This window comes from Pinus tabuliformis, chromosome 7 (genome assembly GCF_031772625.1).
Source record: "Pinus tabuliformis cultivar Carrire ecotype Pingquan chromosome 7, CPIR1, whole genome shotgun sequence".
NCBI lineage: Eukaryota > Viridiplantae > Streptophyta > Pinopsida > Pinales > Pinaceae > Pinus > Pinus tabuliformis.
In genome coordinates this window covers 754,290,163-754,317,223 of record NC_142293.1, presented here as the reverse complement: position 1 = coordinate 754,317,223, position 27,061 = coordinate 754,290,163, and the positions used below count along the sequence as shown (strand labels likewise).

At 38.1% G+C, this 27,061-nt stretch overlaps 1 protein-coding gene and 1 pseudogene across 1 annotated transcript; both read right to left on the bottom strand.

Annotated features, from left to right (window-relative positions):
- Positions 1-17,338: 17,338 nt before the first annotated feature.
- Positions 17,339-26,352, bottom strand: LOC149249714 (MLO-like protein 9; annotated as a pseudogene).
- Positions 21,807-22,862, bottom strand: LOC149249715 (MLO protein homolog 1-like). The gene is made up of 3 exons (XM_089457549.1): positions 22,734-22,862; positions 22,345-22,402; positions 21,807-22,012 (listed from the first exon to the last, which is right to left on the bottom strand). The coding sequence occupies exons 1-3, from the start codon at positions 22,860-22,862 to the stop codon at positions 21,807-21,809; spliced, it is 393 nt and encodes a 130-aa protein (XP_089313675.1).
- Positions 26,353-27,061: the final 709 nt, after the last annotated feature.

Here is a 27,061-nt window from a genome sequence, read left to right as displayed (position 1 = left end):
TTTAATCTCTGAAGAAAAGGACACTGATCAGTAGAATGATCAGCCTCACAAATTCGGCATACCTCTATACTATCCACAGGACACTCCCTCAAGGGATGTTTTTTTATACACTTGGAGCAGAACACAACCAAGGCTTTCTCCACTTCCTCCTGCTTCTTCTTAGCCTAAAAAACATCTAACTATGAAGACAAAGTGCTAAGAATGTCTGTTTTAAAATTTTCAAATAAGTTTCCCATTTCAGCTCTGGTTACCCCAGCCCTTGCAACTGATTTTTCGAATGTAGAAGAGGTATTTCTTGATCCTTTTCCAAAATCAGAATTTGCCCTCGAATATCATTGACATAACTCACACTCATCATCATAACTCAATTTTGATACATCGCCTACTCCCATCAAGTTTAAAACCTCGAGAGATTCTGGTCTTATGGCTCTTAGTAAGATTGTTCTTAGGGTTTCCTTATTCAACTGGTTCATCTTAGATCTTTTAAAATTATACTGGAATCTTTCTAGGAAGTATTCTAAGCTTTCTTCCTCCTTCTAGGTCATAAAAAATATTTCTTCCCTGATGTTCCTGGTTTTACAATAATCCTAGTACTTTTTTAAGAACACCTTCTTCATGTCATCCCATGTCAAAATGGAATTTATAGTTAGTCCCATCAACCATCTGAGAGCTGCATATTCTAATGTGGCAGGAAACAACTTAAAATTTTGAGCATTTGAAGAATAATAATAGCTCTTGCATAATACATCAAACTTGAATAAGAAAGCATCAAGATCTTCACTAGAGGTACCACGAAAATTTGGTAAACCAAAGGGAGGAATGTTTTTCATCTAACTGGCCCCGATAGAATTTTTGATAGGAAATTCAAACGTAAATGGTTCCTCTTCATTCTCCTGATGGTCCCCATTTGTAGTACTAGTACCTTCTAAATGAGCCATTTTGAACCAAAAGGGAGTGGGACCCTGATAAACTATAGATCCTTCAGATTTAGTTGTCCGGAACTCTGGTTCTCGAATAGGGTTGAAGAAGAATTCCTCTCCAGGATGACCACTAAGCAAAGAAAATGCCCTCTTAAGAAGAGGAGATTTTTGATGAGTAGCAACAGAGAATTCTTTGTCACAAGGATTCTTCTCTACTGTGGGGGTATTGATTTGATTAGGACCAGAAGTCGATCCCTATTCATAACTATCAGTTCTTGGTTTAGATTCCAACTTGTTATTTATAAACTTATTTTTCCCCACCAGTTTATTAGTGAACGAATTGGTGCTCACACCACCACTAAAAATGCTTGAAAATTTATATGTGCCCCTATTAAAATTTTTTTAAAAAATTCTACTTACCAAACAATCAGGATGTGGCTTTGGCGAATTCTAATTTCTACAAGTGTGTAGGCCTTACCCCATTTCTTACCACTTTGAATCCCCCAGTCCTGAAAAACTTAAACAAAAGAAACCATACTAAAACAATTTCAGTATCATCCCTTAGCACCTCCCTAACAACAACGCCAAAATGTTAGGGAAAATTATAGACTTATAATTTGACAGAAATAAATTATCAACCAAGGGTAGGTAACCTTGTGAGATGTTGCACAAAATATATGCAGGATAATATTTTAAATGTTTTCCTAAACGACATCACATACACACACAACTTCAATATCTCTTTTTCTCATCAACACTTAGCAGTAAAGGCTATGGAGTGGATTTAATCATCCCTCTAAAGCCTTGGCAATTGTTGATGCTAATAAGAAAAGATAATAGATCAATCAAGTAACAATTGAATCAATTCACCAATTTGCAATGTAAAGTTAAAGCCTACTCAAATAGTTCAACACATTCTTCACATAAGCTTCGTCATTTAATCATCACACATGTGCTAATACAATTTATAAAAGAGGAATCAAAAGTTATGTAATTACTCTATCAAATCATGAAAATAATTAAAAGAACACAATGTGCAACTATGGGAGTTGTGAGTAAAGGGGGCTCACCCTTACTCACAACTCCTTCAACTACTAAAGGAGTTTAGACAACAAGATCAATAGAACATGAAATTTTTATTAATCTGAACAAGTATTACAATAGCATCAAAGTCTGGTATATCCTCCCCCTTTACAAATGAAACATAAAGTATTTATACAAATACAAATACATAAACTTGCCCAAATTAAGAAAACTGAAATACTGCAACTGTTTGCTAATAATAACTGGAAAATATAATAAAAGTAAGAATGTTGAGATTGATCCATGATTACAAGCATGGATCAAACTGATATTGATGGGTTGTTGAGGTTTTTTCCCACTACGACCGTCTATGAAAGGTTTGAAGATCTGGTTGGTTTCGATGGCCATTTTGAGGCAACCAATATGACAACATCCATGTAGACGGATTTATTTACAAAAACCATGTTTTTGTTCTCTTAGAGGTGGTACAAAACATACTCAACCATCAAGATCACTGCAGGAAATCGGAGTGGTTACAGGAAATCGGTGTATCTATAGGAAATCGGTGACTCTGCAGGAAATCATGGACTGTCTGCAGCAAATCATGGAACTGCTTTGGAAGATAGTTGATATACATAGGATTCGGTCAAAACTATTGAAGTTGTAGATAATTCGATTAGGTATCATTTAATTTCCTAAATATTCAATAATACAATGAAATGACACTTTTTAGTATAATTTGTATACCTTTAAGCCGACAACAGCCTTTTGGTCAAAACACATAGGATATGGAAAAACCAAAGTCATGAAGGGTCAAAAAGAGTTCAAAATAGGGGGGAGAAAGGCCTTAGAATGTGATAACAAATGGAAAAAATTGGGACTCAACAGTGATCCCTAAATTTTAGGGGCTGAGGTTGAGCTCTTTGGAGTTGTAATTAGATAACTCAGTCTAACTGAGTTATAGTTAGTTAAACTAGTTCTAACTGTTGGAGGAACTAGTAGAGGTCTAGTAGTAGAGTAGTGCACTAGTGCATCCCCAGTACCACTCCAACTATTTGAATATTCACTGATAAATAACTCATGCATGTCAGCTTAGAGGAAGACCTAATTGATATTAGAGTGTAGGGATAGTGTACTATCAGTTGTATAATTTTTTGAGTTGTACAGATGGTGCATGCAATTAGTTGAGGACCTATGTTTTGATTGCGTAGTTACAGAGGAAGGATTTCCCAATTAAATATGGGGTAATTCTCTCAAGATTTGAAAAAGGAATTAGGAGCTTGGAAGGCTATTAAATTGTCCAAGTGTTGGCTAGAGTCAGCCTCGGAAGCAGAGAGTTAGATTATACTTGTGCGGGGATTGTTCTAGTGTGAACAAGCATTTTATTTACTTCTCATATCCTTTAGTCAATGCAATATAGATAGTTGGGGTTTTGAGCAGTTGGTTTCCCCAGAGAAATATTGTGTTATGTGCGATTAATATTCTTCCTCTTTCTGCTTATTTTTTTCATCAATCATTTTTGATTTCTACTGAGAAGAGTAGAATAGAGTATTGTCTTCTATTTTAGTATATCACATGAGTTTTTGAATGTATAAAAATATACATGGTATCAAATACAAAGAAAATATAGAAGAGGAGACTTTGAGTTTGTTGTGCACAGGAAAATTGAATTTGCAGTTCATACTTCAAAGTCAATAACATGGCTTTCTACGGTTTGAGACTTGAGTATGCCTTGGAAGGCAAATCAAGTTACACACCCTAGAAGGATGGGATGGAACCAGTGCTGGAAGACATGGCCTCAAGGAATTCATTGATCAAGACATTCCTAAGCCTCCAACATCGGATGCTAAGGATATGGCTGAATGGAGAAAGTTTGTGGAAAAGGCAAGGCATATTATCCTTTAGGGAGTTAGATACCACATTGTCTTGAGTCTCCATAGAAAGGAAACTCCATACTCAATGTGGAAGGCATTGGTAGACCTATTTTAGAAAAGAAGTGACCATAGGAAGTTGGCACTGAAGGAAAAACTCAAAAATATCAAGATGGAGAAGGGCGACTCTATCTCGAAATACTTGAACAAGTTCACTCATTGTCATGATGAGCTTGGAAGTGTCAGGATTACTATTGTTGAGGACGATATGGTGAGCCTATCTCTTCTTAGACTTCCCAAGAGTTGGAATAGTTATTAGGACTTTGTCAATGGAAGGGAGACGCTGCCATATAGGGAATGACTATGGTAGGATTTGGTATAGGAAGAGATTCAGAGAAACACCAGAGACAGATCCTCATCAAAGACTGATGATGAGGAAAATTGTGCCTTAGTGGGTAAGGAAAAGAAAGGGAAGGTGTCCCATTCCACATCAGATTCTTGTCATGGAGGAAAGAAGAAGGAAATGTTGAAAGTCAAGTGCTTTCATTGTCATGAGATAGGACATTTTTGATACAAAATTTTCACTCAATAAGTTTAAGAAGAAGCCTCGAGGAGGAGCAGAAGGTGAGGCTCTTACCTCAGAATTTGAACAGGACTTTACCCTCATTGCATGTATGGTGTCATCGATGATGGGTAGTGTATGGTACCTAGACAATGGGGCTTCATTCCACATGATAGGTAACAAGGAGATCTTCAGTAACTTGGACAAGAAGTATCTCCAGATGCATATCGAGATGGGTGATGATGGGAGGTATAGTGCTACTGGGCTTGGTAAAGTTACCTTTCAGAGGGAGTTAGGTTCTCCCCTCACTTTGCGAGATGTTACGTACGTTCCTAGTTTGAAGAAGAACTTGGTATCTATTTCCATGTTGGAGGATAGAGGCTATGATGTGATATTTAGTAAGGGAAAGGCGTTCTTTTGTTGCATAGCCACGAGACAGGTAAAGAGGATAGGGGTTCGAGTGAAGCATCTCTACAAGTTGGAGGTAGACGATTGTGCCGCCTTGAGCATGAAAGCAGAGAAGGTGCAAAGCTGAGACATCAGTGATTTGTGGCATAGGTGGTTGGGTCACTTACATCATGGTGCTTTGAAAATCATGGGAAAATTTCTACTGGTCTTCCCAAAGGTACACTAAACAAGTTGACACATTCAAAGGGTGTACTTTGGGAAAATTCACCAAAGCTTCCTTTCACGACAAAGACAGTCGAGCACACGAAATCCTCAATTGAGTCCACTCATATGTGTGTGGACCGTTCTCGACAACATCCATGGCCAAGCACAAGTATTATGTTATATTTGTTGATGATTTTTCTTGTAAATGCTGGATCTTTTTCATGCAGAAGAAAGATCAGACTTTTGCAAAGTTTTGTGAATTTAAAGCATTGGTCGAGAAAGATACTGGAAATAAGGTTAAAGCTCTTAGGAGTGATAATGGTGGAGAGTATGTGTCAAATGCATTTAAAAACTTCTATACGATATAAGGCATTCAATGAGAGTTGACAACACCTCTTAACACACAACATAATGGGGTGAATGAAAGGAAAAATAGAAGCATTTTAGGGGCAACACAAGCGATGTTGTATGATCAGGGCCTACCACTAAACTTGTAGGTGGAGGAATGCAACACAACTGCTTATTTGCATAACATAATCCCTCATAAAAGTTTTGGGATGAGTACACCAGAGGAGGATTTCTCAGGGAAGAGACTAGATGTGTGTCACTTCAGGATTTTTAGATCATCAATATATTTCCATGTGACCAAAGATGCATGGAAGAAGCTTGAACTAACAAAAAAGTTGGGGATATTTGTGGGGTACACTAATACACCTCACAACTATCAGGTGTACCTATCGACCAGTAGGATGACAGTGGTTCGCAAGGATGTAAAATTCAATGAAGAGAAGGCCATGAGATGTTACCTTAAGAGGGAGCTTCAATGACATGCAGCTGAGGATATTTTAGCTTCTAAGGAGGAACCTCATATTGATGTGTAGAAACCACATGTAGAGGATCCAAGAGTGGATAAATCCACTCAGGAAGAGTCTTCTAGAGATAGGAGAAAGCATACCAGATAGGCTGACAAATTATTGCATGATGTGAGAGAGAATGTGGGAGAACCCACATCATAATGCAGGCAGAGGAGGTCACCTGAGAGGTACACTAGATACATGGATATTATGAGCAAATGTGTTGAGACAAATCCATATTCTTTTGAGGAGGCAACACATCAACCGGTTTGGTTTGATGCCATGGTTGAGGAGTACGAATCCATTGTCAGGAATAGTGTTTGGGATGTGCCAGCAGACAAGTCAGTGGTGAGATCTCAATGGATTTACAAGGTAAAGAAAGCATAGGATGGTAGTGTGGAGTAACATAAGGCCAGGTTTGTCGCCCAAGGATTTTGTTAGGTGGAGGGGATTGATTATGATGAGACCTTTTCTCCTGTTGCAAGGTACTCATATATTAGATCCATTTTGGCACTATTAGCATAGATGGGTTGGAAGAAACATTAGATGGATGTGAAGACAACCTTCCTTAATGGCATGATTGAGTAAGAGGTGTATATTGAGCAGCCTGAAGATTTTTAGACCTTTGACTAAGAGTCGCATGCGAGAGGAATCAAGCGAGCATTGTATGGGTTGAAGAAAACACCCCATGCTTGGTACACCAGGATTGATAGCTACTTCAACAAGTTGTGCTTCACAAAAAGTGAAGCAGATGCAAACCTTTACCATAATGTTGTTGAAGGTAAATTGTTGATTATTGTTTTATATTTCGATGTTTTGATTTTGACAGGTGATGATAAGAGGATCAATTCTTTCAAAGAGGATCTTGCAAGAGAGTTTGAAATGAAGGATTTGGGGCTCATGCACTGCTTTCTGGTCATGGAAGTATGGCAAGGCGAAGGGGAACATTTTTTCTCTCAGGGCAAGTATTCCAATGAGATATTGAAAAGGTTCCACATGGAGAGCAGTAAACCCATGGAGACTCCTCTAGTAGGTAACTGGAGGAAGGAGGATGCTACGTCCAGTGAAGTAGTGGAAGATATCATTTACACATAGCTTGTGGGTTCACTCATGTATTTTGTGAACACATGACCAGACATGTGCTATGAAATTAACCATGTTAGTCAAGCGATGGTTAGGCTGACCAAGCTATATTGGAAGGCGACCAAGCATGTGTTGAGATACCTTAGGGGCACTACTTAGTATGGTTTATGGTATAGACAGATAGGGGAAGTGAAGCTTCAAGGCTTCACTGATGCATATTGGGAAGGGAGTCCATTCGATAGGAAGAGCACATCAGGAGGGATTTTCAGTATTGGGTTAGAAGTCGTTTCTTGTTACAACATGAAACATAGATTAGTTGCACTCAGTTCAACAGTGGTAGAGTACATGGCTACTAGTGAAGCAGCTTGTGAGGCCATATGGATGAGGAAGATTCTAGTTGGTTTGTCTGGTCAGCAAAAGGATCCAAATGTGATTTACTGTGACATTCAGAGTTGTATCAAACTCCCTCAAAATCTAGTTTTTCATGATCGGTCCAAGCATATTGATACCCAGTATCATCATCTTCGAGATTGTGTGTAGAGGAGGATTATGTTGTTGGAGTACATTCCCATAGAGGAGCAGGATGAAAATATATTGACAAAGGAATCGTGTTGGGTAGCGGATCCCCCATAGCGGGTTTTTGGGGCTTGTAGCCCAAGTTTTGGTCAATGTAATGTAAAGACCTTGCAAAATGCGGGCGTGGAGCGCGAGAGTCTAGGGTTGTCCACCCTAAAATATTGTAATTTAATATAGAGTGTGTCAGCCTACCCATGGTACAAAGACCATGGAAATGTATAAATAGAGTGAGGCTCTCAGTGTAGAATTCAGTTCAGTCTTGAGTTCAAGTGATATGGGTTTTTGAATGCGATATTCACTCTGAGTCTGTAAGTCCGAGTCTTGGGTTGTAGGAGTAGGAAGAGGATCTGCAACTGTGTGCGCAGAGGCCTGGTAGAGTTCGCGGCTGTGTGTGCGGACCCCTATAGCTGAGTGCACAGGGCGGAGTTGGGATTGTAACAGAACAAAAGTTTAATAAAAGATAAATTGATTTGGAAATATTATGCATCCATTCGTAGATCTATATGTGTAGGCTTCCGTTATATGTTCATGCGTCTCCTTAAAGTTTATGATTGCACGCACTGGTTATGAATGTTGAAATATTAATAAGAATACTGGGCCCACAAAATTAAGTTAAGATCTATAATAATAACGTAGTAGGGTTAAAGGATCTAGACCGTGCCTCTTCGCACTTCTTACAAAGCTACGTGAAGGTCAGACAACTGCATGGAGTAGTGCGAGCGCACAGGATCGGTTCATGAACTTCCTAGAATTCATCAACACATCCCTAGGGTGGCGAAACTAGGTTCTAACACCCTCCCATACTACCTCGGGTGAGACCTTAGTCCGCGGCGGACTATTTCTGAAAGGGCCGGAAGTTTTGGGATTTGTTTGGCTAAAACACTTCTAAACCTGAGTCAGGCCCCAACAAGCCAAAAAATGGTTCTGTTGCCAGGACCGGGATCTGCCTAAGGGATGTCTGATGTCAGAACACTGGAATCCTATGAAGAAGGAAATTGAAGATTGGTTGGATCAGAAGCTTCACGAGTTCGTGACACAGGAAAATAGAACTCCATAGATATCCAAGAAGTGGTGGCTGGATCACTACGTATATATAGAAATTCACAAGATCTTCTCCGTGTCCTTCTCTTCAGAGCTATATGAGTGGATCACGAGGTTAGCCGATAGCCAGGGAAGGTATAAGCTCGATTAATTGATAGTGTGGACTCCGGAGTTAGTGCGCAGGCTAGAGGCATCAGAAGATAAGATCGCACGAGCCATAGACCATTGGCTGGACCAAGTAATAGGAGGCTTTATCAATGAATTTTCAATAGACATGACTGTAAGCTACAATGAAGCAGAAAGACGTTTTCTCAAGGTACCGCGAGGTAAGTACATCAAATCTTTGAATATCTGGATTAAGATGCTGTCATTTGAAAAACAGGTGATGTGAATACATTAATGATTGGAATGACGTAGAGCGGAAAGGTCTACAAAGGTATCAAAGGGTTAGGAAACAATCCTTTACTTTCACCTCCATGAGCAAGCAAGGAAGAGCGTGCTCGGGTTTCTCCAAGGAGTGTGGTCAGTTTAATAAGACAACACATTCTGCAGTTATCACCTCCACTCACGCCTTCTTCACCTCCATCGTCACCCATCCCACCTCCACCACCCCCACGGTTCAACATGGCGAGCGCGATTAAGCTACCCATATTCATAGGAGTAGGAAATGAGGACCCAGATTAGTTCTGGTTCGTGGTAAGAGCAGTGTAGGAAGCACAAGGGGTTACAGATGATAACATTAAGAAGGCTACATTTGTGAGTGCGCTGTAGGATCGCGTGTTGATGTGGTATATCAAACACTCAAATGATAACCCAAATGCAGGAATAACGGAGATCCAGAATGCATTGAACAGAGAATTTAGCCAGCCAAAATCAGAGACACAGTCAATCATCAGTTTTAAGAATATTGTGATGCTTCCAGGTGAGACTCCATGGGATCTGGATCAGAGGCTGAAGAGTATGATTCGTGAGGCTAATATGATGCTGACGGATGTGTAACACCACGTGTGGTTTGTGGCGTCTTTAACACCTCACCTGAGGATGACGCTATCACAGTAGAAGCTTTCCACCTAGGTAGAAGCATTGGAAATGGTGATGAGGTTGCATGAAACACCGATTCAGGATCTGGGATTGGGAGTCTAATAGATCCATGTGCAACTGCAGAACCTATGCTTGGAGATGCAGAGCTTGAAGCAGGATAGGGCACCGAGGCTAGAGGCGTGCAAAGAAGTGTGGTGTATAAAATGTAAAGGCCAGGGCCATGATAAGGATCATTGTCTGGTTTTTGTGAACTACTTGGTAGGAGGGGGGCCAATGCAGTTGAGACCAGAGGCACAGGCAGGGCCAAGTACAGTCCCCATGCTCTAGTATGTGATTTGCTAGATAGGAGGAAAGCACATAACGGACAACTATCATCTGTTGTAGAAGTATACCCAGACTCCGCAACAGCTGTTTTGTAACTTCTGTAGATCTGTGGGCCATGACAAATGTACTTGTCGCAACTATGACTTAATGATGGAGCGGACCCTAGCATATAGAATGAAGATGGAAACGTGAGGCCTCAACCTAGCCATAGGGATGGCGCACACTGGATTTCAGGGCCAGGGTCAAGGACGAGGAGGAATGGGGCTAGGAAGGAGCCAAGGAAAACTAATCTATTACAATTGCGGAGGACCAGGGCACTACACTCGCGATTGTACCAACCCGATGAGTCTATCTTGTTCGTACTGTTCTCAGTTTGATCATGAAGCAGTAGATTTTCCTACATTGATCACGTAGATGCACGAGAAAGGGGTACTTCAGCCTACTTCGACGTAGAATATTCAAATGATGAGGTCTAAATTGCGCGAAAAGACCCCAACATAAACATGATGCTCAGAAGTGGCGTGACCACAACGGAAGATAAGGGGAAGCAGCCCTAGGAAGATACATGGGTTCGCAAGGCTCTTATAAAGGAACCTAAGTTTGACTTGGAATGCGCAAAGGAAACGTTTATGGAAGCTAAGAAGAGCTTCGCGAAGGCCTATATTTCAGGTAGTAAGGATCAACCAAAGACAAGGATGGATCCTTATATGCTAGCTACCTTTTTACAGACATGCATGAAACTGCTACGTGATAATAAGGAAGTTAATTGACTACAAGAGTTAATCACCAAGTGTGCAGGATTAGGGGAACTGCGCGTAATCGGGAAATTGGGAAAGCATGCATTGCACACCGCGAGGGAAATGAGATTGACGGTGCAGATTGGCGAATATGAAATGGATTAAATAATCCTAGACCTGGGTTTAGACGTGAATGTGTTACCAAAACAAACATGGGAACGGATGGGCAGGCTCACATTACAGTGGTCCCCTATTCAATTATGGATGGCGAAACAACAAAAGATCTTTCCCATGGGGAGGTTGCAATGGGTAACAGTGGATATCAAAGGCATGAGCACGCAGACGGACTTTGAGGTAATAGAGATTGTTGATGACAACAACCCTTACATTATGTTGCTAGGAATAGACTGGGCCACTAATATGAATGGAGTCATCAACCTGAAGAAGCGGAAGATGATATTCGAGAAAAAGTCCCTTTGCGTAGTAGTTCCACTAGATCCAGCTGAAGGTGCATGCTACACTAAACCTGTGCGCAACAATGAGCTGGATTGCATTTACCAGATAACAACGCAAGACCAGGATCAGGTGAACCTGACAACAAACGGGAGAATCTCATGGGAGTGTGACAATTCCTATACTTCGGATTCATATGAAGAGATAGAACACTGGCATAATCGGTTGCACAAAGTGACAAAGCTGAATTGTAACATGATGATTAGATAACTGCGGTGCGTGATGACCAAAGCAAGGGAACTACCAACATATGATGGGGTGACATGAGTGAATGAATTCTTGGACAAATTTGAAAGTGTAGTACCAGAAAAACAGCGGTACGGTGTGATGGAATGGGCGTTGTGCGCGACACCTGCATGATGGTGGAAGACACACTAGAAGAATATTGACAACTGACACGAATGTAGAAAATGGATGCACTTACAATTTGGAAGTCCCCAACGATGAACGTGAGCCGAGCAGCGAGGATGGAGTAGTCTACACACCCACCTATGTTGATGGATGCAGTCGTGTGCTATGCAATCACATCCTAAACTGAGGATTGAAAATCAGAACCTGACACGGCAGTAGGAAAAGTGACAAAAATTCCACGTCAGAGCCTTCACAAAGATATGTGGAGTCATGAACAGAGTTCGCCAGTTGAGACAAAATGACTAGGACTTGTGCATACCAGTGGTTCGAGGGGCCTATAGGACTATAAGCAAAAACCAGAGAGCATAAAGGACCAAAACACTACCAAGAAGAGAGGAAACCAGGAGAGCAGAAAAGAACCCCTAGACCATAGGTCCCACAGTTGGGGTAGGACATGGGTAAAAAAAATTAGGCAGTTACAGTAAGCCATTCGGCGAGGGAGATTGAAACTTCGTGAACTCAATGAATATTAGGCATGACTGAGGAATAAAAGTGTGACATTAGACGAAGAAATCAAAAAACTGGACATTGAAGTCGCGAAAGCGTGCCACAAGAAACTAAGCATGATGGGACCCAGTCTAGCCAGCCCTACTACTACATTAGAAGGAGTTGCGACCTTGCTAACATGGCTGTGACTGCACCTTACTAAATTGGGGAGTGTAACATGAAAAGAGGAACACAACGCACTAACAGACACAGTGGAAGGCAGATGAGGCAGTAGTGACAACACAGATGGCAGAACCCACAACCGCGCCCACCGAAGAGACCGAGGAAGGTCAGGATATGTCTACAGAGTAGGACATATAGGGGGAGGATGAGGTAAAGGAATGTACAACAATATCAACCCAACTCAAGAGGCTACGCGTCCAAGAGAAGCCAACTACATGAAAGAAGATAAATACAATGAAGACCTCTAAGGGAGCCCTTCTTGATAGTGGCGAACCAGTTCACGATGTCACTAAGGATGCTCTGGAAGAGTTGATGACGGAGTAGACCACTGTGTTGGGGGCACTCAGAGCGTAGTTGCAGGCATTACAGGTGTGACCCCCAGGAGTGATGACACCACACCTCGTGGAAGGTGCAGCCGAAGCTAAGTAGATGTTATGCACCCACACAATGAACACTCTAGTGTTACCAGAAGGCACTGTCTTAGCAGAAGCCGAAGATGACATAAGGGGCTGGGGGTTGAATTTGGCTGCCCTTCCTAAAGAAACCCTATACCAGCTGCAGGATGGGGTAACTGCTGAGCTTTGCGCCGAGGAGGGCCACACTCTCCAAATCTTGAGTGAGCAGAAGGTAAATTTAGAACAACTTACCCTGTAGCATGACAACCTCATCGCCCAGAACTAGGGATTAGAATAGGCAACATTCTGGAGTCAAGCGTGCAAGCGGCACTCCCCACCGTGGAAAAGATTCACCAACTGGAAGCTAGAGTCTGCAGGACCCAGGAGGAGGCCGTGAAGGTTCAGTTGGAGCTAAACTTGCAGATCGTGGAGCTGCGACTAAAGGTGCAACCCTCTATACCCCTAGAAGTAAGAGAGCAATGCCACTGCACCATTCAATCGAGGTTGAAAGAGGTAGAGCAATCTGTACAAGACTGCGCTAGATTGTTGGACCAGTCCCTCGTCATGCTCACTTCACTACAGGAGGACCTAACACTACAACAATTAGAGACAGAAGTGTGGGAATTACAGTAGCCCTATGACAATGTCCGAGGGACCGCGTAGACGGCCACCCTTATGCAGTGATTGGATAAGATAAGGGAGGCCCACGCTCTAGAAGAACAGGTGGATGCCGCATGCTAGAAAGAAGCAGGGCTTAAAGCACGCATCCAACCTTGGCTTGAGGAAGCATTCATGGTCATTGCCAAGATTGAGGGAAGCTGGCAAAGATGCAGGGCGTATATGCACTCAGGCAAGGAATTGCACCTGATAATGAATCATCGGAGATACGTGCACAACGGATACAACAGACAGTGGAAGAATGTGTTGTGGACGTAAACGAAGTGCAGAGATTGTTGGATGAACTTTTCGCAAAGATTACCGCACCAGCCGAGTGACTTGGAACGAGTCACGATGATTGTGTTGGGGGCCTGTTGGGTAACGGATCCCCCCATAGCAGGTTTTTGGGGCTTGTAGCCTGAGTTTTGTTCAATGTAATGTAAAGACCTCACAAAATACGGGAGCGGAGCACGAGAGTTTAGGGTTGTCTGCCCTAAAATATTGTAATTTAATATAGAGTGTGTCGGCCTACCCATGGTCTGCGGACCATGGGAATGTATAAATAGAGTGAGGCTCTAAGTGTAGAAGTCAATTCAATCTTGAGTTCAAGTGATATGTGTTCTTGAATGTGATATTCACTCTGAATCTATAAGTCCGAGTCTTGGGTTGTAGGAGTAGAAAGAGGCTTTGCAACTGTGTGCGCAGAGACCCGGTAGAGTCCACAGTTGTGTGCGTGGACCCCTGCAGCTGGGTGTGCAAGGTAGAGTTGGGATTGTAACGGATTTTTTTTTTACTAAAATCTAAGTTGATTTGGAAATAATTTGCATCCATTCGTAGATCTGTATGTTTATGCTTCTTTTATATGTTCATGCGTCTTCTTACAATTTATGTTTGCGTGCACTGGTTATGAATGTTGAAAGTTAAAAAGAATACTGGGCCCACAAAATTAAGTTAAGATCTATAATAATAACGCAGTAGGGTTAAAGGATCTAGATCGTGCCTCTTCACGCTCCTTATAGAGCTACATGAAGGTCAAACAGCTGCGCGGAGCAGTTCGAGCATGCAGGATCAGTTCGTGAACTTCCCAAACTTCATCAAGACATTACTAGGGTGTGGAAAACTGGTTCTACCACCCTCCCATACTACCTCGGGTGAGACCTTGGTCCACGGACTGTTGCTGAAAGGGCTAGTAGTTTTGGGATTTGTTCAGCTAAAACACTTCTAAACCTGGGTCAGGCCCGAACAAGCCAACAAATTGTCAATATGTAAATTCGAGTTTCATACGAACATGATTGGGGTAGATGATAATCCCTTTATTGTTGAGAGGGAGTGTTAAAAATAGCAACAAGAAATTCCAATTTGATTTGTCCTTGAATTAAATTGTGAATTAAAATTGTAATTATGTTCTCATAGCAACTTGTAATAGTTAATTAAGTTAATTTGACCTAGGAAATTTGAGTTGGAAGTCTATCTAGAGTCATGTAGAGTGATCCATAAATTTTAGGGGCCCAGATTGAGTTCTTTGGAGTTATAATTAGATAACTCAGTCTAACTGAGTTATAGTCAGTTAAACTAGTTCTAACTAGCATTTGCACCAGATGTTGCAAAGGAAATGCCGTAAGGCATAAATTGAAGAAAGCAAATAGAGCAAAAAAATACTTTGATAAAGAATAAAAATATATTGAACACTCAAATCAATGCCCCATTAACTGGAACCACTTAGTAGACATTCCATATGAAATGGGCATATGATCCAAGAACATTGGTGCATAAGAGAGCCAATTAGTTAGGTAACATAAGTATAAATGGTTTCATATATTAAAATCCACAGGTCTAACAAATCTTGTTTAGCCATTTAAGATATAGAAGCTATCTTGTTTAGCCATTTAAAATATAGAAGCTTCGAAACCTTTGTATATGAGCTATTGTCAAAGGACTGCCCTTGTCCTCAGAAGCATTACCACTAGTACCAAGGAGATCAGGACCTTCAAGTTGTCGAACCCCATGTATTTCATTCCCTGATCTTAATGATTTCATTTGGTTACGTAAAAGCCCCATGTATTTCATTGCTTGATCATTATGTAAAAGGTTACAACTTCTCTGGAAATTTAGAGTTGAAAATTTAAAGGCTATCATCATATTGTCTTTATCATTGATTGGCATGCCATGAATTTGTGGGGTTTTTTTGGGAGTTATCCAGGCGACCTTGCCCAATTTTTTGTTTGAAATCCCATTAGTTTTTGTTGTTGGGGTTTTTGGTTTTTTATTTTGTTGGTGCACCCTTTGGGGTTTCTTGGCAGGCCTAAGTGTTTTGCTCACTTGTTGGCCTCTTAGCCATTTTTCTGATTCGTTGTGAGACATTAAGTTTTCAGCCTAACTAATATTTTTAACATAACACGTAACCATGAATAAATTTATGAGGTAGTTTTTTTTTTTGGAAAAAAAAATTAATTAAAGAAAAAACATAATTAATGCATTCATTTGAGATATATATATATATATATATATACTTATTTTGATTTAGATATTATTATAATGTTTTGTAATTATAATAATCATAATTTAATTTTAAAATTATGATTAAGTTAGTAATCAAATTCCTAACTTATATCTATCTATATATATATATATATATATATATATATATATTATAATGTTTTGTAATTATAATAATTATAATTAATGATAGATTTTTCGGCGAAAATCACATGAGAGATCATTTGTCGACGCGTTTCGAACCAACCAGTGTGGTTCATCGTCAGGACAAGTTGAAAAACAGATCCAGCTTAGCCTGTTTAAATAGCTAGAGCAGAGACACCAACGGTTACCTGGGCCAAAAGTTGACTTCCGGAACAAGGTCAAATTTAGTTATAATAGGCAAAAACTAAATAAATAAATATATAAAAATAAAATCAACTAAATTTGACCTTATAATTTATTATTTTTGATTTTATTTTTATATATTTATTTATTTAGTTTTTGCCTATTATAACTAAATTTGACCTTGTTCCGGAAGTCAACTTTTGGCCCAGGTAACCGTTGGTGTCTCTGCTCTAGCTATTTAAACAGGCTAAGCTGGATCTGTTTTTCAACTTGTCCTGACGATGAACCACACTGGTTGGTTCGAAACGCGTCGACAAATGATCTCTCATGTGATTTTCGCCGAAAAATCTATCATTAATTGTTATGGATCACAGAAGCCTCAACTCTACAATATAATAATTATAATTTAATTTTAAAATTATGGTTATGATATGTATAGACTTTTTGGTTTGTGAAATAAATATATTCCTTTGTGTAAGATTTGGTTACAAAAGTTTATAAAAATATATGAATATAAGTGTTTTTCATTTTAGATTGAAATATATAATCTCTTAAAAGATACATATTCTTAAACTACTAGTATTTTTTTGATAAATAATTAATTATTAATTTAATTTATAAAATATAAATTAATTAATCATATAAATTTGATAGGTATTTGATTCCCATCAAAGTATTTGATAATGTTCAAATCTTGTCAAGAAAAACTAAGAATGAAAATTAATTGTTAAAAGCATCCAAACTAGATTTAGTTTTCACAACCTATATAATTCCTGAGTCCTGGTATCTTCGACTACCGACCACCATTACCAGGTTCCAGAGACTTTTTAGATCTCGTGATGGTAAGAGCAAGTCTAAGGAATATGTCATTCTGCTTCATTAGTGGCAGGGCCTGCTGTGTTGTCTTTCCCAATACTTTCCCATATAGTGCGATGGCAAGGCTTTCCATCATGGCACTGGTGCTAGCTGAATTTGACAGAATGGAGAGGAGAAGAAGCAAGTGGCTCCTCCTTTAAAAATATTTAAACAACAGATTTTAGTGAAAGCTATTTTTTCAATGAAACAAAATGTAGGTAGAATGTGCAGATGCCTTTTTGGTTCCCTGTTTGTTATGGGTCCACTTCTCTCTGCTTCTTAAATGAAGATAAACTTTACCATGGAAGATAAGTAAAATTTAGATATAAATTGGCTTTGAACCAGGCTTTTGTATGATGTGGACGGAACATTTATATTCTGGGAAAGGGAAATTTGTCATCATTTGTGTGTGCATATTTTGAACTGGGACATTCTGTAGTCTCTATATCCTCAGGGGCCTCGGTAACCAAAATAGGTTGATTATGCTGGGGAGGATAAGAGGAAGATGCATCAATTTCTGAATCTGATGCACTGGATTCTGAGTGGTCATATCTCTCAGAGGCATCTGTAGTTTCCATGTCTCCTGCTGTTTTCTATCTTCGGAGCAAATGCAATGGAGAAGATCCATGGATTGGAGTTGTTTCTCCGCTTTGAAATCCCGAAAACACAATTGATCTGCTTGTGAAACCAAGGGAAGAACGCTTTGACTTTCTATCTCGTTTTTTTTTTTTTTTTTCTGAGCATTTTGTTGCCATATGTTCAAAGCATTGGTTTTCTATTCTTCAAATATTGCCTACTTCATGTGAGATCCCATCTGCATAAAAATATCCCATCATATTTTAAGAGCATATTCCTTTATACATGATATTTAACTAGAACATAGTGTTTTTGAACGATCCAAAAGTTCACTAAAACATTTGTACATATTGGAAAAACAAAATTTGCCCCAAAAATGGATGTTCTCTATCTATCAACAAACAGGGTAAAATGAATGTTCTCTATCTATCAACAAACAGGGTTATATCAAGAAATAAAATTAAAATGATTTAAAGAGAAATCATCATTTCTATTTCTCTGCTTTTCTGGAAGGCTCCAGACTGCAACAAAATTTAATTTAACAAACAAAAGGAAGCATATTTTAGAGTGGTCATACTTTTCATTCAAAAATCCTCTGAGGCTTTACCTGAAGCTCTCAATAGAGAGATAACTGTTGTACAAAAGAAAAATTAAACTCCACTGTTTTCTATCTCCTGATAAATTTGTCTACTATGAGTTTAACTATTTTTTAATGAGGTGATTTTTTAACTGTTTCACTGAAATCTGATGATACGATTTTTGGTGAGATCACAATGTTTCATTTTATTTTTTAGTACAAAAATGGATTCAATGTTCTGAAAAATCCCTTAAACATTTGGTTTGTGAAAATTCAACAACTTAAAGCTAAAATTTCCCCTATTTCTAATAAGAAACTATGGTTTTAACAATTTCTACTCATATTTTGGGCAAAATCAACCAAAAAAAATCAAAAGTGGTGTCATTAAACAACTGTGTTAATGCATTATCAGGTGACACCTTATCTCTAATTTTATCAGTACAAGTAAGATATTTAATATCATAATGTAGGGTTTGATTAATCTATTTCTGTACAAAATAAACCAGGTGAATATACTAAGTGAATACTTGGACAATGTAACTCTCCTTTTTTGTAATTATATAAGCCAACATTTTCTCAAGTTCAATCGATCCTGTCAAACACCTAAACTGATTGTATTTTCAATGAACATGGAGTAGATTGACCTGTGCCACAAGGGCATAAAGTGGAAGTGTGATGTAACTACATAGAAACTGCACAACAACCCCAGAAACAAACACAAGCAACCCAAGGTAATCCTTATCAGATGCGTAATAAGGTCACTCTCAATATTCTCCTTACACATATTAAAGCTGCAAAACAATCAACTAGTGCTAAGTCAAAGAAGAGATAATGATATTAAATAAATAAAAAACAAATAGTTAAAATGATGAAGTTTGCTTGGAAGTTAGAATGTTATTTACATGTACCCAAAAAATATAAATTAGCACACTAGTCTCTATGTTGCATACTTACCCTGTGATAATTCTTACTATGATGAAAGTAAACCTCTCATGAAAACAAGATCTTGGGCCAAATTCGTACTGCAAGAATGAAGTCAAATTTAAATAAGGTGGACAGAGGGATCAAAATTGAAACTTTTTAGCTGTGTAAACTAAGATTGATTTAGAAAACCTAGCACTGCAATATGTTACCATTGTTATAATAGTAAATCCAATGATTCTACATGCAAAAGTTCATTCTTTACTAAATGAACATAGTGCTTACCCATATCCACAAGAAGAAAGTAAGCTGGAAAGCACTCTACAGAACATAAGGTAAGTTTACTAACCATCAAAGCATTTTCATTTCCATGAATATTCAGTAAACAGGATTCAGAAATAAAATTTGTCAATGAGGCAATGGTGTGAAAATAATTTTGATACCTGGAACAGAGTGAAATGGATCAAGAAAAGAACAAGTTTAGGACGAATGAACCAAAAAAGTTCATCTGTTGGCTGCACTATGGGAGTTCCTTGAACTACAACATGCCTCTCTTGAATTTCTAAGGCCATCTCTGTTATTATAACTTGTAGTTTTGTGCTGACCAACAAAACCGTCTGTGCATTTTCAAGATCAAATGGCAATAAGCCTGAAGAATTCAATCAAGAAACTTTCCAGGCCATTAACTCACATCATCAATAAGACAATCCTATTAGTCTAAGACTTTTGTTTACTTACAGCTAAGGGAACAAAAGAGAGCCAAAAGTACGCATACCATCCTGCTCAGAGAAACACATCCAATCCAAAAGAAAATATTAATTGAACAAAAGCGAAAATTGCTTTATGAATATGCAAAATTATGTCTTTGGCAGGAGAGATGAGTCTTGAAGACTTACCATACACATTAAGAAGCAAAAAATTACAGCAAAAGCCCACAAGGAAGGACTGCAGATAATGCATCAAAAGGCCTCTGTTTAGGTAAAATTCAAGGGGATTTTCAAAACATTCCAGGAAGTTGACATAGCAAGGCCCAAGAAGGAAACCTAATATTATTTCTGAAGACCAAAGCTTTTGTGAACATGGAAATCTTTACTAACCTGATTCCAACCACCCTCTTGAACTCATCATCTAATGACCTCTTGATATATTTATGAAAATCAAACTTGCTATTTGGGGTCAAGTGAGCCTATACAGTTCCAATAAATAAATAAAATTATAGTACTAATCAGATTCCTTACACAAATGATGTGGGTGCTGATATAACAAAGATGAAATGGAAAAGATGATTTAAATTTATCAAGACTTACAACAATGAAGCCATGGCGCAAGGTCAGGTAATCAACTTTTGTTACTGACCAAAAGAATTATCGAAAGAAGCATACCTGCAAATCCAAGGAAAATTGATGTTAAACCAGAACTGGATATTTCTCAATTAACATGCAAATGTCAAACTCAGATATATCCATAGATAATTTGCAAGTATGAAATACTTACCATCCATTTAAGAATCGATATTCGGCTCAATAAAGGCATATGGCGCTTTACAAATGAGGTTTCTTGGGTTAATCTAAAAATTGCAGGATCTGCTTGGACCAATAAAGCAAGCAATTGCCTCAATATATAGTTTTCTTAACACGCTCAAAAAGTTACCCAACCCAAAATATTCATTCCGTGTCCTTTCAATCTTCTATATTTAAAAACATTACTCAATCGACTTATAATATATATTTTTAACTGAAACAAGACTTTTTTGGAGAATCAGTAACTTGAAAGATCAGCTATCACTATTAAACCAGTTACAACTATTTCATAAGTACTATAAATAGGCCAGTTGCAACTTACAACATGTCTCTAGAGACTTGAACCCACATAGTTGGCAAACAAACTGTTTACCAAACTACTTGAACTAAGATCCATTGACCAATCAGCCTATAACTAACACAGTATATCCCAATTAGAATTGGCAGGTTGCCAACAAGTTATTACTTTTCAACTTAAAGAGTCTCCAGAGAATGGAGTAAATAAGATTCCATAGCAACCCAGTTAAGGGAGAAGAAATACAAGAACATCAACTCACCATTTGAAAACTCATAATCCAGAGTTTTCGATTCCCTTTCCCACTCCTTCCAACGCCTCATCTAGGCATCAAGAGGACTTGTAGATCTCAGTATTAACAGAGGATATAAATGCATGCAAAGGTCAAAACAGTAAAACCCGAGGTAGAATTTAACTGAACATTATTGGACAAAATAATTGATCTCCCCTTCCACCTACCTTTGCTCTTTCCAGTGCGACAGTTAAGATATTATATAACACATGGAGAATTGCCAGCATAAAGATGAAGATGTGGAGTTGATGCATGCCGCTTTGGGAAACCAGAGGATACTTACCCTGAATACAAAGCAGCAGAGTTATCAAGTAAAATCCAACATAAAATAAATATTTGAAATTTGTATGGGAAGCTAATTTCAAGATGGTCTAAATCAACTTGATCTCGGAAGTAAAATCAATCAAAGAATCATAGGACATGGATAAAGAAACCATGCACATTAAGACTAAGAGAAGGGTTTGGCCTTTGTGGAGGTTTTCCGTTACACCAAAACCCGCAGGTGTTGGTAAACATTATAAACCAGTAACTAGGATCCCCAGGGTGGAAATTACGGATTCTATAGAGGTGCGGTGATTCTTCCAACAACCTTTACATGTGCAGAGCTACAATGTTGGCTACCCTCAGAAACAGCTAAGACGCGTCTCCATGGGACCTCCTACTCAGTAGACATTGATTCCCATAGAATTTTTTGCATGCGCTCCTTTTCTTGTTCATTATCCCCTTCCACCTTTATATCTCTAGAATCAATTTCCTTCTTACATGGAAGCATTATATGAGCTATTTTTTTGGGTATACAAATCATGGAAATGGGCTTCTGTCGAACTGTCAATAGAAGCGATATGAAACCCAGAAGCATCAACTCTGCAACCCAAAAAGATGATTTTCAAAAATATTTGCTCAGAGGACATATTCAGAAATTCTAGCCAGCAGGTGCTAAAAGAAATCAGTGTAGTTGCCTGAAATTAAAGGCCGATATTCAATTTAGAAAATCCAAAACAAGCTACCAATGCAATCTAAGTAGATCAGTTAAATACATAAAATAGATATTGTCAAGTTCAACCAATGTAACCATTTTAGAAGGAGGTTTTATCTAAAACAAAATAAATTTATTGTTCAAATTAGTTTCACAATATTTGGGGGATACACTACAAGAAGCAACATGGTGGATATCAGTGGTTTTGAGTATCCATTACCTGCTTTAATTTTTTCAAGCACTTCAGATAGAACCTTTTTATTTCTTCTGGAGAGCCACTGTAAATATAATGACAGAAAAGGGCTTTATTAGTACAGATGCAATAAGAATTCAAAACTTGTAATCCTGCAGATTTTTTATCATGTCTTCCTCTATCGGCATCCTTTTCCTCTAATAACCAAAAAAATAATTCTACTTCTAATCACTGATGACATATGGAATATGAGCCATTCATATTGGGTTTTAAAAGTGTGTTTTGTTGGTGATTTTAGAAGCCAAAATTTATCAAATTTCTACAAGTCAAAACAAACTGAATGCAGAACTGAACCGAAGTAAGAACAATTCAACTAAACCAAAAAGTGCACAGTTGAAATATAAGAAAAACCTTACATTGCTAGCATAATGAATACCATGTTCAAGAAGTAAAGAGATGGCCACAAATGCCAAACAAACAACTGCTATTGCCCAAGTAGGAGTTTGCTCTAGAGAACGACCATTGCCACTATCAGCTCCTGTCATATTCTTCTCAGAGGACTGGCAATTGCTTCTAAATTCACCAAAAAAAAAGAATTAGATAGTATAGATCTTGAACATAGTTCCTTCTCGGGAAGGACAATACATCCCTACTCAATAATTGCAAACAATTTGATGGACATTGTCTCTGATGTCAAGACTCAAACTACACCTACAATTAGTAAATCTTTGGTTTCTGCTTGTAGGTACGATTGGAATTAGAGGTGGAGGTAAACAAAAAATAACAGCGGTAGGCATGGAGATTTCAAAACAATCTACTTTCAAATTTTATGATTCAGTTCTCAATTTTCATTAATTTCAAATTTAATACAAAGCTTTCAATTTTCAATGGTTCTAAAATTTTAGTTTCCAATTTAATTTTTCATTTGCCACTTTTGTTTGTTTCCAATTTAATGGACAGGAACACTTTTTTTTTATGGAAATTAAAAAAGCGCACACACAAAATGCCCGAATTGAAGTAGAAACAAAAGTTCTTTTATCTCCTGTTAAAACACTTTCTTTGTTCACATGGAGTAGTCTATATATACACAGTATTATTTAAAACAGTGGACAAAGAAACGTACTGGATTAGATTTTGGGGAACAATATGAAACCAGTAGCGGCATTAAATGCACTACTGTTGAATGCATATATGTTTTGGACCAGGGGGATTTGGGAAGATTTATATGGGCGTTCTCCCTAGCAGTGGCCAAGAAATCGCAGTGAAATGCATAACGAAAGTGTTCAGGGAGGGAATGACAGGGTTCGTGGGACGCATGTAGTAGTGGAGCCCGGTTTAGCTGCAGGGATGAAACTATTCATTGTTTATGACCAGATGCCAAATGAAACGCCCAAACCGTTTGGGCAAATAATTTGTAACCCCTTTGAATCACGGCTGAAATTGTTGCAATCGTCTAACATATAATCGTGTGGCTTACAAGGATGACAGGTGGGCAGAGAGGGGAGTTGATTTCAGATGGAAATGCCTTACGGCGTAAATATGTTACATCAATGAAAAACCAACCAATAATTTTTTTCCCATTTCATAAGGATGATGGTATTGTCACCTAATTTACTTGAAATTTATATACAGAAGAGTGACACGTTTAAATATTCAAATTACAGAATGTGTCACCCTCAAGGTGGACAATGAAGGCTAGGTTTAATAAGGAAATTAAAGAGTCAGTACAAACTGAGAGATAAGGTTCCATTTTTGCTCATGTCATTTGAAATTGAAAGTTTTGGGCCGAAAATAATTTTGCGTAGACTTAGAAAGCTTCAAAAACACGTGAGTCTTCCAAAAAGACTTTTCCATAAATTCAGGGCTAAAAAACCTTTTTCATGCTAGTTTTTACTTTCATTCTGATCTTGCATACTGTTTTTGAACATATCAATATTTATTGTATGCATACATTGCTATTAGTTCATGAAAAAATAATTGCAGTCCTACTCTGCTTTCATTTGCAAAGCCATCATTCCAGGACTTGATGTAATGGCCATTTGATGATGTGGTAGAAAGTTAGAAGAGTAGTGTTGACACTGTAGCTAGTGGTTATATGCGCTGGTTATAACGGACAAATCCAGACAAATCTCACAATAATGGTCTTGTATTTCTATAGCTCTGTTCTTAACATATTTAGGAACCTGCAGTTTCATGGCAATCTCCAAATTATTCTCTAGAATATAGGTGAACTGAAGTTGAACTAGGATCCATTGACCAATCAGCCTATAACTAACACAGTATATCCCAATTAGAATTGGCAGGTTTCGAACGAGTTATTACTTTTCAACTTAAAGAGTCTCTAGAGAATGGAGTAAATAAGATTCCATAGCAACCCAGTTAAGGGAGAAGAAATAAAAGAACATCAACTCACCATTTGAAAACTCATAATCCAGAGTTTTTGATTCCCTTTCCCACTCTTTCCAACACCTCATCTAGGCATCAAGAGGACTTGTAGATCTCAGTATTAACAGAGGATATAAATGCATGCAGAGGTCAAAACAGTAAAACCCAAGGCAGAATTTAACTGAACATTATTGGACAAAATAATTGATCTCCCCTTCCACCTACCTTTGCTCTTGCCAGTGCGATAGTTAAGATACTATATAACACATGGAGAATTGCCAACATAAAGATGAAGATGTGGAGTTGATGCATGCCGCTTTGGGAAACTAGAGGATACTTACCCTGAATACAAAGCAACAGAGTTATCAAGTAAAATCCAACATAAAATAAATATTTGAAATTTGTATGGGAATCTAATTTCAAGATGATCTAAATCAACTCGATCTCGGCAGTAAAATCAATCAAAGAATCATAGGACCTGGATAAAGAAACCATGCGCATTAAGACTAAGAGAAGGGTTTGGCCTTTACATGTGCAGAGCTACAATGTTGGCTACCCTCAGAAGCAGCTAAGACGCGTCTCCATGGGACCTCCTGCTTAGGAGACATTGATTCCCATAGAATTTTTTGCATGCGCTCCTTTTCTTGGTCATTATCCCCTTCCACCTTTATATCTCTAGAATCAATGTCCTTCTTACATGGAAGCATTATATGAGCTATTTTTTTGGGTATACAAATCATGGAAATGGGCTTCTGTCCAACTGTCAATAGAAGCGATATGAAACCCAGAAGCATCAACTCTGCAACCCAAAAAGATGTTTTTCAAAAATATTTGCTCAGAGGACATATTCAGAAATTCTAGCCAGCAGGTGCTAAAAGAAATCAGTGTAGTTGCCTGAAATTAAAGGCTGAAATTCAATTTAGAAAATCCAAAACAAGCTACCAATGCAATCTAAGCAGATCAGTTAAATACATAAAATAGATATTGTCAAGTTCAACCAATGTAACCATTTTAGAAGGAGGTTTTATCTAAAACAACATAAATTTGTTGTTCAAATTATTTTCAGAGTATTTGGGTGATAGACTACAAGAAGCAACATGGTGGATATGAGTGGTTTCGAGTATCCATTACCTGCTTTCAATTTTTCAAGAACTTCATATAGAGCCTTTTTATTTCTTTTGGAGAGCCACTGTAAATATAATGACAGAAAAGGGCTTTATTAGTACAGATGCAATAAGAATTCAAAACTTGTAATCCTGCAGATTTGTTTATCATGTCTTCCTCTATCAACATCCTTTTCCTCTAATAACCAAAGCAATAATTCTACTTCTAATCACTGATGACATATGGAATATGAGCCATTCATATTGGGTTTTAAAAGTGTGTTTTGTTGGTGATTTCAGAAGCCAAAATTTATCAAATTTCTACCAGTCAAAACAAACTGAATGCAGAACTGAACCGAAGTAAGATCAATTCAACTAAACCAAAAAGTGCACAGTTGAAATCTAAGCAAAACCTTACATTGCTAGCATAATGAATACCATGTTCAAGAAGTAAAGAGATGGCCACAAATGCCAAACAAATAACTGCTACTGCCCAAGTAGTAGTTTGCTCTAGAGAACGACCATTGCCACTGTCAGCTCCTGCCATATTATTCTCAGAGGACTAGTAATTGCTTCTAAGTTCACCAAAAAAAATAATAATTAGATAGTATAGATCTTGAACATAGTTCCTTCCCGGGAAGGACAATACATCCCTACTCAATAATTGTAAACAATCTGATGGACATTGTCTCTGATGTCAAGACTCAAACTACACCTACAATTAGTAAATCTTTGGTTTCTGCTTGTAGGTACCATTGGAATCAGAGGTGGAGGTCAAAAAAAAATAACAGGGTTAGGCATGGAGATTTCAAAACAATCTACTTTCAAATTTTATGATTCAGTTCTCAATTTTCATTAATTTCAAATTTAATACAAAGCTTTCAATTTTCAATGGTTCCAAAATTTTAGTTTCCAATTTAATTTTTCATTTGCCACTTTTGTTTGTTTCCAATTTAATGGACATGAACACTTTTTTGTTATGGAAATTAAAAAAGCGCACACACAAAATGCCCGAATTGAAGTAGAAACAAAAGTTCTTTTATCTCCCGTTAAAACACTTTCTTTGTTCACATGGAGCAGTCTATATATACACAGTATTATATCAAACAGTGGAAAAAGAAACGTACTGGATTAGATTTTGGGGAACAATATGCAACCAGTAGCGGCATTAAATGCACTACCACTGACTGCATATATGTTTTGGACCAGGGGGATTTGGGAAGATTTATATGGGTGTTCTCCCTAGCAGTGGCCAA